The sequence below is a fragment of the Aulonocara sp. 'chitande type north' Nkhata Bay genome, linkage group LG13 (genome assembly GCF_057382095.1).
Source record: "Aulonocara sp. 'chitande type north' Nkhata Bay isolate Kocher_YH1m ecotype deep benthic linkage group LG13, A_spYH_male_GT1.1, whole genome shotgun sequence".
Taxonomy (NCBI): domain Eukaryota; kingdom Metazoa; phylum Chordata; class Actinopteri; order Cichliformes; family Cichlidae; genus Aulonocara; species Aulonocara sp. 'chitande type north' Nkhata Bay.
In genome coordinates, this window is record NC_141356.1 from 26,253,436 (window position 1) to 26,267,411 (window position 13,976).

The following is a 13,976-nucleotide window of genomic DNA, read 5'->3' on the forward strand; positions in this document are numbered from 1 at the left end:
CCCATATCTAGCATGTATGGATGGCAATATGCTATATATTACACATGAGGAAGCTTAACCCTTCCTGAGAGCAACTGACAACACAAAAACCTCACAGCATTTCAAAATAAACCCTTTGTGTCTTTTAGTGAATGACAAAGGTTCGTATAATGTAATAGTGAGCAGTGGTATGTGTCCAAAAGAGCTAATTAGACCAGAGACTAAACTATTTCATTTTTACCAGCCAAGCTGAAAATGTACGTTAAGTGTAGCTGTCAAATGGACAAGTTGTATTTAAACAAGCTGTCATCCTGCTTTACGGGCCCCTCGTCTGAGCTAGAGGGGTTTCCTGTTTCAGCATGCTGTGTGTGTGTTGAGCTATCTCAGCAGTGCTTCCTTTTAATGACATAGCATGGTTGTGATCCCGCCCCATTCCACCAAGCCTGTGGTTTACTAGTAAGCTGTGGTAGTAAACACACCCCACAGCGTGTAAACAACGCCGCTGTAGTCACTCTACCTGTTCTCCATAAGTTCCCTCACTGCAGCGACGCTGGGTCCTGCCCCAAGATGAGTATAGTAAGGGCCCTCTTCCTTTTCAATGATCTGGTCTGTGAAAGACAACAATGAATATTGGAGCAACTTCTTCAAATAGCATTCCACTGATGCGTTGCTGGCACGTTTAAAGAGAAACACAGACAACCTGTTTGATATTTTTAATAAAAACATCAGGTTAATGTTGAAATACAAACTAAATGTAGCTGGATTTCAGTTTCAGTTTAGGGTTCATCACCTTGGAGGTCTTTTGAAATGCATCATAATAAGTCAACAACCCTCCACAAAACATTCAAAATCCTGCTCCAAATATGGCAGAGAAATGCAGCCTTTTATGCTCGATTTGGCTGTTGAATTAGGACACAGTGTATGTGTGTGTGAGTGTATGTTTGAGTCAGAGTGAGAGAAAAAAGTCAGTTTGAGGTCAAACACCAGCAGTCTCACTAAAAAGAAAACTCTAAAGGGACGGCTCACCCTAAAATCAAATACACATGTTTCCCTCTGGCCTGCAGTGATACTAAGCTTTGGTGTAAGCTGCTCAGTTTAGAAGATATCACCTCTTTCATTCTGATGTCTCACTTTACTTGAATATAATTGAACTAGATGGCTCTCATCTTTTAATGCTCTGTTAGAAAGGAATTTGTCACACAACTTGTTGTCTAGTTGATTAAAAAAATGTTCTAAATTGAGTGACTCACAATAAAGACTTTACTGCTGAGTTTTAAAATGGACTTTTTTAATGCTTTGACCATAGTGTGACTGCAATCTAATTTCATTAGACGTAGAGAAGGCAGTCATTTGTATATATTCTATCTGTTATCGCCCAATCTGGGCAAATCTCACCAGCAACAGCTACTCAGCTTTATAAACAACTCTGCAGGCCAGAGGAAAACATGTACATTAGTCTGTTTAATTTCAAAGTGGTTCAAATTTAATGTGATGGAAACACATGCACTAAAAAGTTGAAGTGAAGACAGAAGCAACTCACCCACACACTGACAGGATGGAAGATCAGCCAGTTTTTTGGAAGGTGTGTTGAGCAAGTTCTTGGTAGGGGTATCTAGAAAACTTGAGGGAGACTCCAGAAAACTGTTGATGCCGTTCTTGGATGGAGTTGAGTCCGCAGAGTGTCCCTGACTCCCATCAGTGGTTGTAGACAGGACAGTGACAGGTCCTGAACTCTCCAGCTTGTAGTAGCTTTGTTGACTTAGAGGAGGGGACTGGTGAGCCCCTGAGAAGCCATTAGCCAGACCATGATGCCCAGACGTAGGGCTGAGAAAAGCTGATTTGGCTGGGCTGGTGTTAGGATCAGCACCGTGCTGCAGCCCACCACAGGGCTGCGCTACCTGAGATAACAAATGCTTTTCGTACTCTTCTGGTCCTGCAGCGTAACCATTGCATGGATTATGTTGGTGAAGTGGACCTTTGGAAAGGGACCACGGCTGGTTTTCTTGACCAGAAATGTGGTTGAACGTTGTGAGAGTGCTATAGTTCTGAGTCTGATGCCCTAAATGAGATATATTTTGAGTGTTAATCTGATGGATAAATTGCTTCCTCTCCTCCTGTGCCTCAGCCAAGTATCTCTTCAGATCAATTTGAGCCTGAGGCAGAAATAGGTTTTTCTTGTGGTGAAGTCCTGATTTACCCTGCAAGGGATTCTTCTGGTTTCTGCTCCTGTACGGCGTCTCTCTATTTGGCGTGCGCTGATTTAATCCATCAGTTTTCTTCTTTCTGGGCTTGGAAGGCGCAGCTTTTGTTTTCTTCCTGACAGGTGTTTTCTGACTGGGGGGCTGCTGGGATTTGTAGTTGTATTTGATAGCTGAAACAGGCGCTCCTTTCAAAGGATTGTTCTCTGACTGCTGGTTGTGCTGGGACTGGATGATGAAGGCTAAATTTGCCAGCTGAGCTGCCACTTCCTCTTCATCTCTGTTTCTACTCACTTTAGCAACAACCCCACCCTCCATAGACAGACGCTCATGATCCTTACTAAACTTCACATCAGTGGGGGTTTTATAACTGAATTCAGACTTAATGACAAAAGCACCACAATCCTGTTCTGACCTCCTGGAGATTGTTTTATCACTGTGTGAACTCGCCTCCAAGAGACTCTGCAGCTTGTTTATGCTCAACCCGTTGGAGCGCTGGATGACATTCCCTTGTCTGGCCACAGGAGGTCGTATAACTGACATCTGGTGTAGTGGTGAGCTGATGACAGAGACTTTGTTGTAGCCAAAAGCTACTGCGGGTTTGGCTTCTTGCAGGACTGTATTTGTACTCGAGGCTGATGATGGCACAGCAGTAGAAATGGGATGTTCACACTTACTTTCAGTTTTAATGGACCCTGGTGTGCTTTGAGGTATAGCTGCCAGCTGAGTCAAGGCCTCAATAGCGATAGCCTGATCAACACTAAGGTTTCTCCTCTCTGCCAAAGATTGCACGCTTGGTAACAAGACACTTGGAAGAGGCTCACTTTTAATGGGTGGGGGAGTGCTTTGCAGATTAACAGGAGTGCTTTTCAGATACAAGTCCTCTTTTCTCACAAAGTGCAAATCTGGTGCCTCTGTTTTGATGGAGTGAAGTATGGAAGCACGAGAGCTGAAGAGTTTCTCCTCCAGGCCCTTCCTCTCAGTGACAGAAAGACACACAACGGCTGCCAGCGTAGCCAGTGGGTCCTCACATACCTCATCTTCATCACTCAGCTGCGTGGTGGTCTGTTCAGTGATCCACACCCATGGCTCCTCCTGTTTTATCTTCTTTAGTGGAACTGCCAAGTCATCTGGAGGAGTCATGGGTCCATTCTCAGAGTCTTTAGGAACTGCAGCTATGATATTCCTTTGAGGCTCCAATGCCATTGTAGTCCGTTTCAAAGCAGACACAGTGGTCATATTAGCACCAGGTTTAGGTTTTATCAGGTTTGCAGCAGAACCATTCTGAAAAGTCACAGAAGAGCATACTTGTTGGTGAAGTGGTGCAGTGCTGGTCAGCTCCAGCCCGGGCTCTCCTTTAATAAGTATTGGCCGTACACCTTGGTCCAAGACCTGGTCGTGGGTGAGTGAGTGGGTAATGGGGGGAGTCTGTGTATGAGGTATGTGGCCTTCCTCCCCCTCATCCTCCTCTGCTGCCATGTGGGTGTCATCCATCTGTGCTTTGCCTGTGCCATTTACCAACCCACTTTCTGGAACCACCTGAAACACGGAGAGAAACAAGAAGAGAGAGGTGACTCAAGCTCTCACAGTACACAGGGAATCAGCTTGTTCTAAACAGTCACGGCACAGCGCACAGCAGATTGCCTCTCAGCGTGGCACGAGCATCTGCTGCAGCCACTATCAAGGCTGTGGAAAATATTATGGCATTGGGAAAACAAATAATCTCCTTTTTCACAAATCTTGCCAAATCTGACCTCTAAACACAGCTAATAAAAAGTTAAACTAAGATAATTCGCAGTTGAGGCTTCGATAACAACTAAATTAATATCAGAGCTCAGGAGTGTTGAGAGCAATGGACCCAGTAGCTAAGAGCCAACAAGTAAACATTTGGAGTCATCCAGCTGCGCTACTTCCAGTGGGTCACTGAGGGTATGTGTGCAACATGTATGTACGTGTTGTGTTTGTCCTGGGCTTGAATGTGTGCTCCTGGGTATGCATGTGTGTGCATGCACACGTGATTATCCACACAGCTGGCCTGACATTACAGTATAGCCCCTGTGCATCGTTAAGAGGGATTAACCCACTGTGGGTCTTACACACAGTAGCTACGGCACCGCCTGACCTTCATGAACTGTGATCATACAAAGGTCAACCGTGGCGTATGGATTACCCACAAAAACATTATTAAACATGTTCTACTACAACCTGTTTAGTACACAGATAATTATTTCCACAACCTATACTATCTGGAGACGTTTTAAGGCTTTGAGTAAAGTGTGTTTGCTACTGTAGTATTCATGCTGCTTGGAAGCACTTTCTACGAGAACATGCAAAGAGTACTCTGAAATAGGGCTGCCACGATTAGTCAACTAGTCACGATTACGTCGATTATCAAAATCGTCGACGACTGATTTAATAGTCGACGCATCGTTTGAAGCTTTGTAAGATCACAAAAGATGCAGGAATAAGTAGTAGGTTTTACGAGTGTAATAACGGACTGAAACAGAAGATGGCAGCACTGCATGTACAAGGATGCCAGCTGCCGTTAAACCCCGAAGAAGAAGAAGCTGTGTCCCAGAATTCATAGTGCAGCCCAGCTCTTGTGGGCAGCTCTGTTTCCAACAATGGCGGCAGCTAGTTAGTTTTAATATTACTCTTATTATTCTTTCTGGGTCACAAAATAAACGTTTAACATATTTTCAGGGGAGAATGTAGCTGTGTAAACCTCAAATATCTGCTCAGTTTATCAAGACACCACATATTTTCAAAAGCGCTCCGACGTTTTCGCAGACGTCTGTTACCCACTAGCTCGATAGCTAGCCGGGGGCTAGGCTCACTAGAGCCCGTGAGAACACCGGACTCCTGGCAAATCGTTTTCAAACCCACCGCCGTCTCTCACTACTCAGGTTAAACATATATAAGTCACTTAGATAACTTAAAAATGTTATTGTTTAGTTTTTTTTATAATTTTATTTGTTCCTGAGTAAATCAGTTTGGCTGAGATTAAAGTTATAGTTTTTACACAGCTGAATAAACGTCAAGCAGACAGCTGATTATCAGAAGTGTGAGATGCTCGAGAATATAATCCGGTGTCTTGTTATGTTTAGATAGCAAGGAGTTTATTCAACTTCACCGAAACAATCTGCAAATTTCATTGAAATTGAATAAACTATCATCTTGTCTTTATTTTTAGTTAGCACATAACTTAAACACTTAAAGCTGTAAGCTAATGATAGTTATATAAGAGCAGATGCATGCTGGTGCAATAAGCTGTAAATTTTACGTCCAATGGATGCATGATCTGATTAGTCGACTATCAAAATAATTGTTTGTGGCTGCCCTACTCTGAAAAAGTCAGTCATTTCTTTATATTTTGCTTCCACAGAGCCAGACTTTATTGTAACTTTTTAAAGGCATCTTGAGCAGTAGTACTCATGTCTTTCTGAAGGTCTTTCACAGTTTTCTTAGGACAAGGGCGTCTTTTTCATTCTTTCCTAGCCCAGTCCTTGTACCCTGATCACTTTCAGTTCATTTTTTTTGCTTAGTGAACCACTCCCCTGTGAATAATTCAAGCATAAAAAGGCACCTATCTCAAGGGACCAATCGGTGCTGTGTCTACACATACCAGACAACTTTGGGAAAAAAAAAAAATTGTTCCCATTTCCTTAGTTTCCTTATATTATCTGAAAAATGGGCATATCTTGGCATGCTCAAGAGTCAGTCCAGCAGACAAGAAGTATCTTAAAGTCATATCCTTATGATAGTGGAAATAAATTTAGCAAAGATCTGACACAGGACCTGAGAGATGCATCAGCTGATCTGTTTACTGCTAATTGAGGCATCATCAGAAATAATCTAACTGGAAGCTGTCAAGAAGCCAATGTTAAGAAAGCAGACTTTACAGAAAATGCTGAGGTATGCCAAATTACACAAGAACTGGCAACTTAACGAGTAATTAATCCAAATATTTGGTTTGGTTAAAACACGGTGGAGGTAATTTCATGGCTCAAACTGATAGGATTTTGTACTGTCAGATTTGATCCAACAATCTTGAAAGCATCTGATTGGCAATGGTTTCATTTTTCCTCATGACAATGATCTCAAACACACTGTCAATGTAGTGAAAGCATACTGGGATGGAAAAAAAACATCAGTCATGGATTGGCCTCCTCCTGACCAAGACCTCAACATTATTGTAGCAGTAGGATCATCTTGGCAGACAATGGCAAAAAGACAGCCAATATCCAAAGAAGAGCTTTGAATATCCTTCAAGAAGCCTGGAGAACTATTCCTGTAGACTACTTAAAAAAGTTAGAAGAAAGCTTGAGAGTTCAGGTTGTGTTGAAGAATAAAGGTGGTCAGAGCAAGTATTGACTTTCAAGGTTATTAGAACTGTAGGAACTTTTACACAGCACTGTACAGCTGGCAACTGAAAATATGAAAGCCATCCTTAGTTTTTAACATCTTGAATAAACATATGATCCACTGAAGACAAGCTGTTCTTTGTTTTAGCTGCATATCAAATCAGAACTAAAGCCTTTAGCTGTGGAAGAAAAATGTTTCAATGTGACAAAGATATATAAAAAAAAAATCAGTATCATGTGCCAAATCTCAGCTGACAAAAGGATGTTAAACTCACTTGAGTGTGCTGTACATACTACAGTGCAGCTGGATGTATGTTCTTTATGACTGTTTACCTGGCATAAACATCCATTACAGTAAATCACATCAACTGGTTTTAATGTGTTTTACAGCAGGTGATGTGCACTGACAGATCAAGAGTAAGCAGCAGCAGCAGTTTTTTTTTTTTTTATTTAACCTTTATTTAACCAGGAATGTCCCGTTGAGATCAAAGACCTCTTTTTCAAGGGAGTCCTGGCCAAGAGGCAGCACATTTCAAGACAAATACATACGAACAAACAAAGTTAAAATTACACAAAACAATTACACATTATTGAGGCAGCCTGTAGGCCTTTGAGTTTAGTTTTAAAAACATTTAAAGACAACAATTCAGTTAGTTTCCAGTCTTTCTGTAACATGTTCCATGAAAAAGGCGCAGAGTGGACAAAGGCTTTCTTACCCAGCTCTGTGCGGACAAGGGGAACAGACAACAGCAGCTGATCATTTGAGCGCAAGGAGTAAGAACCACTATTTGTCCTTGTGACCAAAGTACAAATATAAGGAGGCAGCAATCAAAGCATAGCTTTGTAAATAAAAGTGTACCAATGCCCCTGTCTTCTAATGGCCAAAGAAGGCCATTTTACTCTTAAGTACAAATCACAGTGATGGGTCAGGTATTTACAATTGGTAATAAACCTCAAGGAAGCATGATACATCGTGTCCAACATTAGAAGACATGAAGAAGAAGCGTTCATATACAGAATGTCACCATAATCTAACACAGATAAAAAGGTTGCAGTGACAAGACGTTTTTTTACTGCAAAAGAAAAGCACTGTTTATTACGGAAGAAAAAACGAAGTTTAAGTCTCAGTTTCTTTACTAGTCTCTCTATATGTGGTTTAAAGGTGAAGGAGTCATCAATCCAGACACCAAGGTATTTATATTCATGAACTATCTCTATGACATTTCCATCAAGGGTGGACACCACTGGAATAGGCTCCAGGACCTTCTTTGACTTGGAAAACAACATTAGCTTAGTCTTGTCAGCATTGAGAACTAATTTTAGCTGAATAAGTGAATGCTGGAAAGCAACAAAGGCTTTCTGTAAAGTTTCAATGGCCTGAGCAAGAGATGATCCATAACAGTAAATAACTGTGTCGTCAGCATAAAAATGCAAATTTGTGTCTGAGACATTTTGACCCAAGTCATTGATATATAAAAGGAACAGAAGGGGACCCAAAACTGAGCCCTGTGGCACCCCCTTGTGGACAGCAACAAATTTAGAACAAAGACCTTCAAGTTTAATGCACTGGGTTCTATTTTTCAGATAATTTGAGAACCACGCTAATGCATGTTCTGACAATCCAAGGCTGAGCAGTCTGTTTTTTAGGACTGCATGATCAACAGTGTCAAAAGCTTTTGAGAGGTCAATAAAGAGTGACGCACAGTACAATTTCTTATCAAGTGCCACAATAATATCATTTATCACTTTCATAGTGGCAGTGTTAGTACTGTGTTTTTTCCTGAAGCCTGACTGAAATTTGGAGACAATATCATTAGAGTACAAAAACTCTTTCAACTGGTCACAAACTAGAGATTCCAGGATTTTGGATAAAACACACAAATTTGATATTGGCCTATAATTAGTCAACACCGATGGATCACCTCCTTTCAATAAAGGCAAAACGAAAGCTGATTTCCAAACCGCTGGAATTTCTTTGGTTTTAATTGAAAAATTAAATAGAATTGAGAGTGGTTCTGCAATAAAATCAGCTGCCAACTTCAAAAAATAAGGTTCCATCAAGTCTGGACCAGGAGGTTTTCTGTGATCCAAAGCCTTTAAAGCTTTATGCACTTCATAAACACTAAAAGGTACAAAGTTAAAACGGTCTCCAGAAAACATAGAGAGTTCTGGGCAAGTATTTGTTAAAAAAGTTTCTGCAGAAGCAAACAAGGAACCCACTGATAGAAAGTGTTCATTAAAACAATTCAAAATTTCAGTTTTATCATTAATTGAGACTGAATCTTTTACAACAGATTTAGGAAAGGTTTGAGTCATTTTATTGGCGGAAAAAGACTTGATTACTTTCCAAAATTTCTGTGGATCATTGAGGTTCTCAGTGGTGACAGACAAAAAGTATTCAGATTTGGCCTTTTTAATAAGAGAAGTACATTTATTTCTAAGCTGTTTGAAAACAGACCAATCAGTGGAAGTATCTGTTTGTCTCGCCTTGTCCCATGCTCTATTACGCTTGTGTATGCTATCTGCGAGTGTCTGCGAAAACCAAGGATTTTCTCGACCTTTAATTCTAACTTTCCGTAAGGGGGCATGTTTATTAACAATTCCCATAAAACTTTCCTTAAAATATGTCCAAGCTAGCTCTACATCTGGTAATAGTCCGATTTTTTCCCAATTAACTAATGACAAATCATGATGAAAAGCCTGTTCATTAAATTGTTTAAGATTCCTTTTGCACACTATGCGTGGCTTACATTTTGGAATTTTAGCATTTCTGCAAACAGCAACAACACAGTGATCACTTAGGTCATTACAGAAAACACCAAGTGAAGAGAATTTATGAGGTACATTTGTTAAAACCAAATCAATTAATGTAGACTTTTCAGGGCATTTAAGATTTGGCCTGGTAGGAAGATAGACTAGCTGGGTAAGATTAATTGAATCGCAGAATTCAATTAAGCAGTACATCAATATAAACCAGATCTCCTGTGAACCCACAGACCAAACAAAAAACACTTGTGTTTATCACCTACATGTGCTCTTTGTTCCCTCCGTTTCCACTGGACGTGCACCAGATTTAGATTGGCACACTATTAGTGCACTATTTTTACTGCACTTGACAAACAGAACGATGTATGGGAGAAGGGAGTTTTATAGACTGCACAGGAATACCTGTGGAAAATGAACCATAAACCTTATGTTTATTTTACAAAAAAACCTGCTCGACTAATGGAGCGGTAACACAATACTGACATTTTTTTAACCGCTTTTCATAAAACACAACAATCCTTCAAGTCTTAAAATGTGCTCAGAATCAGCCTAAATCTGGAGCTGGTACCAGTTCACTTAAAAGATTCTCAGAAATCCCGAACAAAAAGGGAACATTGTTTTCAACCATCAAAAGCATACAGTGACACCTTACATGCAATAAAGTGGCATCTGTAAAGAAGAAGACACTGAAAAATAGGAGATTAGGCATTGTTCCAAAGCTATAGCTGGAAGAATAAAAGGCACACAGAGGTCAGAGAGAATACAGATGCTGAGCTATCTTCTGCAACAGCAGTGTGAAGACAAGAGTTTTAGGTGTGTGAAGTTCTTTCTTACAATCTTACATTTCTGATTTGCATACAAGCACACATCTTCCAACTGGGCCTTATAAATGACCTAAAGGTCTCCTGACTGCATCTTGCCTGTTTGTCCAATTATTTTTTCCATTCTCAGTACTAAAAATACACAGAACAGCTTTTGTCTTTGGCTCAGTTTCTAACTTTGCTGAAGCTGGAGTTTCTCCTTTAAGCACAGGTTAAATGTTATTTGACAACTCAAGAGTAAATTGCAGTGACCACGGAGCTGTTTGTGATTAACATAATAATAATAATAAACTTTATTTATAAAGCACACTTAAAAACCAAGGGTATGCCAAGGTGCTTAACAAGTAAAATAGAGTATAGGAGGAGGATAATAGAAATAGGACCAAAGCAAGTACTAAATATGCAAACAGATAACTGTCACTAATACATAGGAAAGCAACAGGTACAGAGCAAACAAGAATTTAAATGAGCATAGAAGTGCATGATATAAAATCATAAAAGAAATATGGGAAAGCTAAATGATCACCAGGTCTTTTCAGTGATGTGGTACTCCTGATCACTCTCTGGTTTGCTGCAGTTACTCCTCAGTCCACTGAACTCCCCATGGCTGTCAGGATTGTGTCTGACTACTAGAAACACGCCGCTGATGCAACAGATAGTTCAAGCTCAGGCTGAGGCAACACCAAAGCTGCCAATGCAAGAATATGAGATAACCGCTCTGCACTGAATGCACAAATGGGCCAATGAAAGAAAAGAGGAGTGAAGAAGATGGGGCACAGTGCAAGAATAAGCAGCATGTCACAATAAACTGCTTTCAATGACAAAGCAGTACTGGCTGCCTTCCAGCACTGCACCAGACACACACGTCGGCATGCATGTGTGTGCGCGTGTGCATCCGTTTGTGCATCCAACTGTTTATGATCCGAAGCAGACATCAAAGTGCAGCCTCTGCTTTTAATTATTTTACATTTATCCTTGTAAAAGCAAAAAGCTTAAAAGCAGGATGCGAATGCAAAGTCATGTGTTCTCATTTAGCCACTGGGTCTCTGGAGGGAGCTCGGACTGTGATGTGCTGGTGCTGCGTCTTTGTGCTTGTTGGGTATATCGCCGGGTTAGTCACTTGCAAACACACTCTTCTTCTTTTGTGTTAGACAAACCGTGACTAACTACGGAGCTTGTCAGAGCTTTCGGAATGAATAAAACATATCCAAGAGTGGCTAAGGGTGAGTTCTTAACACACAAACACCCGTTCAGAGACCTGCGGCAACAGAGTGTCACTACTACATGAATCGTAGCAACCCTGTGTCTCTGTCTCTCCAAAGAGAGCAAATTGGGTCTCCAAGGAGGTTTGAAGTAGTGTGCATCTATTTGTAACGCAAGACCACAGACAAAAACACGCACACATGCACAGAAAACACATTATACATAGACATCGTATGAACTGCTACAACAAAAAAGTGAATACTCCGATTTTCTTTTGCCACATTGTGGGTATGCAGAAATCATACCGTTAAGCCTGCCACCTCACAGCACCCTGACATTAACACACTGAAAAAACACATGCTTCCTTCCTGAGTCAGAGCGTAAGTAGTGGTTTATATGTGTTTCTCTGAACATGTGAGAATTTCCTTCATTCATTGAGTACTTCCTGTCTGCGCTGAGCTCAATATAATGTCGTCTACACACAAAACATACTACCTAAAGAGAAAAGCGGTGAAAAAGAGCACGAGCTTAATCAACTATAAAATTATAGAGATTAAGACGGCGTCATTAACAGCGAGACCCTTTCCTACAAACCGCACAGTAATAATACTGTTACTGTAGCCAAACAAGTAAAACCTGCCAAGTTACGACCCAAGGCTTACAAGCACTCCACTTTTCTGCTAAGCAGTCAGAAAACAGCAGGTGCAGAAATATGGCTGTTCAAAACACTGCAAGAAAGAAAAGGGGAAGCAAACGGACTCTTCATACAGCACAGTGGCTTAAATAAAGGCATGCAATAAAAGGAAAGACGAGGGCTTTCTTGTATCCATTTGCTGCTAACTTTGTTGTCCCAGCCCTTAAACCCACCTGGAAAAGACAAGACAAGTGCTCACACACAAAAGGCCAGGTCCTCAGTGAAAGGGACAATAACAAAACAGGCGTCCAAATAAAGCACTCCTGGTCAGCTAAATCCAGGGTGGCGAGGAGAGAGAGACACAACGGCGTATACCTCTAGATGAGCTCCACTGTAGCTGACCTATCTTGCAGTAAGACAAAAGAACTCAGGGTGAAGACTATGGTTGTCTTTACCTTATCTGTCCTCGGAGGAAGCCCCTCCGGTTTAGGCAGCATATCCCTAAAAGGTATTGGTGGCCATCTTGCTTTGCCTGCCTCCAGCCTGCAGAAAACATTGGCTACAGTAGCCGTACGCAGGGCAAGCTCCTGGGTGTCATGACTAGCCGCCGTAGCAAAGCACTGCTACAGCAGGCGCGCACACACTCACCGCACATACACAGACATACAGACACACACACAGATGGGATGCCTTTTGCAGACGCAGACAGAGCCTCATCAGCCAATGGCGTGAGGACCTTAGCGGCTTGTAAATTATCTTCCATGCCTAGACTCTCCTAAACAAAGGATCCCCTATGTGGGCTACTCCAGCCCTACGCACAGGGATTGGAGCAAATTGTGGAATGGATAGTGCTGGATCTGGATCAGTTGGACAGAGCTCACCAACACAGGACTATCTCAGAGTTGATTGTGCAACTACTAAAATGATTAATCCATTATTCAATTAGTCAACTTAACAACAAAATTAAGAACAACATTTGCTGCTCCTGGATTATCAAGCTTCTTATTTCTGCGTTTTCAACTGATCTTGCCAAATAACCAGATCTGAAATTAAGCTTTGGGGATTTTTAATGGTTATTCTCAGAATTTTACAGACAAAGCAGTTCATCAGCTAATCAAAAATATAATTAACAGTAAATAAAGATTACTCACAACTGTCAAACTAATCACAGGTTTAAGTTAGTTGGCACCTTTAACTTACATGGGGCTGAAATACTGCTAAAAGCAAAAATGCTTATAATGATAAGCAAAAACCACCATCACATGACAGTTACACTGGACAGCGAGTGCTTTTGTGCCCCTTGAGGTTTAAGACATGTGATTTATCATTGTAAGGAAGTTTTGCATTCTGTCATCATCAGACACAGGATGAAGCAAGACACAGTCTTTGCAAAAGTCTGGAGTGACTCCTCATTCCTTTATATTTTTGCACACAAGAAGTCAGAGTTTCTTGTAATTGTCGTCTTAAGCAATCTCAATAGATCTCCAGGACAAGTTTTTCTTTGGAAACTGACTACTTTTTCACTCATTTTCACTCCAGCCCTTGCACCTGGCCATTTTTAGAAGAATATTTTGTTTTATTTGCTTGTTTTATCATTCACCTAGCATTAAAAAAGCACCTAACTCAAGGGATGAACCAGTTTTTTGGAGTAGCAAACTATATCTTTAGGCACTTTGTTGATAGCAGCCTGGCATAAAAAGCTTCTGTTTTTCCCCCATTTCTTTAGTTGAATGATGAATGCCAAAAATAACAGTTTAATGGGCATCGTATTTTGGCTCCAGCAGGGTGATTCTCAAAGAGCTAAACTTGGCATATCTTTTTTTTTTTTTTTTTTTTTTTTGGCATATCTTAGAAATGGCATATCTTAGAAATGTTTTAGGAAAGTGGACAAGTTGAAGATTTAGAAAAGTCATGTCCTAAAGAAACTGGAAAGAAGTCCAGCAAAGATCTGATGGACCTGATGCATCTGGACTTTCAGTTGATCCATCTCTTGTTTGCTGAGGCTTCATCA

The 13,976-nt window shown here is 40.9% G+C and overlaps 1 protein-coding gene across 2 annotated transcripts in view; it reads right to left on the reverse strand.

Moving 5' to 3' along the window:
- tet1 (tet methylcytosine dioxygenase 1) overlaps window positions 1-13,976 on the reverse strand; it is a 40,638-nt gene that overhangs the window by 7,040 nt on the left and 19,622 nt on the right. For both annotated transcript variants that reach the window (XM_086259495.1, XM_086259494.1), the window contains exons 3-4: window positions 1,520-3,716; window positions 497-587 (exon numbers count right to left, since the gene is read on the reverse strand). In XM_086259495.1, coding sequence (XP_086115621.1) covers window positions 497-587; window positions 1,520-3,716 — 2,288 coding nt within the window. The remainder of the gene's footprint in view (window positions 1-496; window positions 588-1,519; window positions 3,717-13,976) is intronic.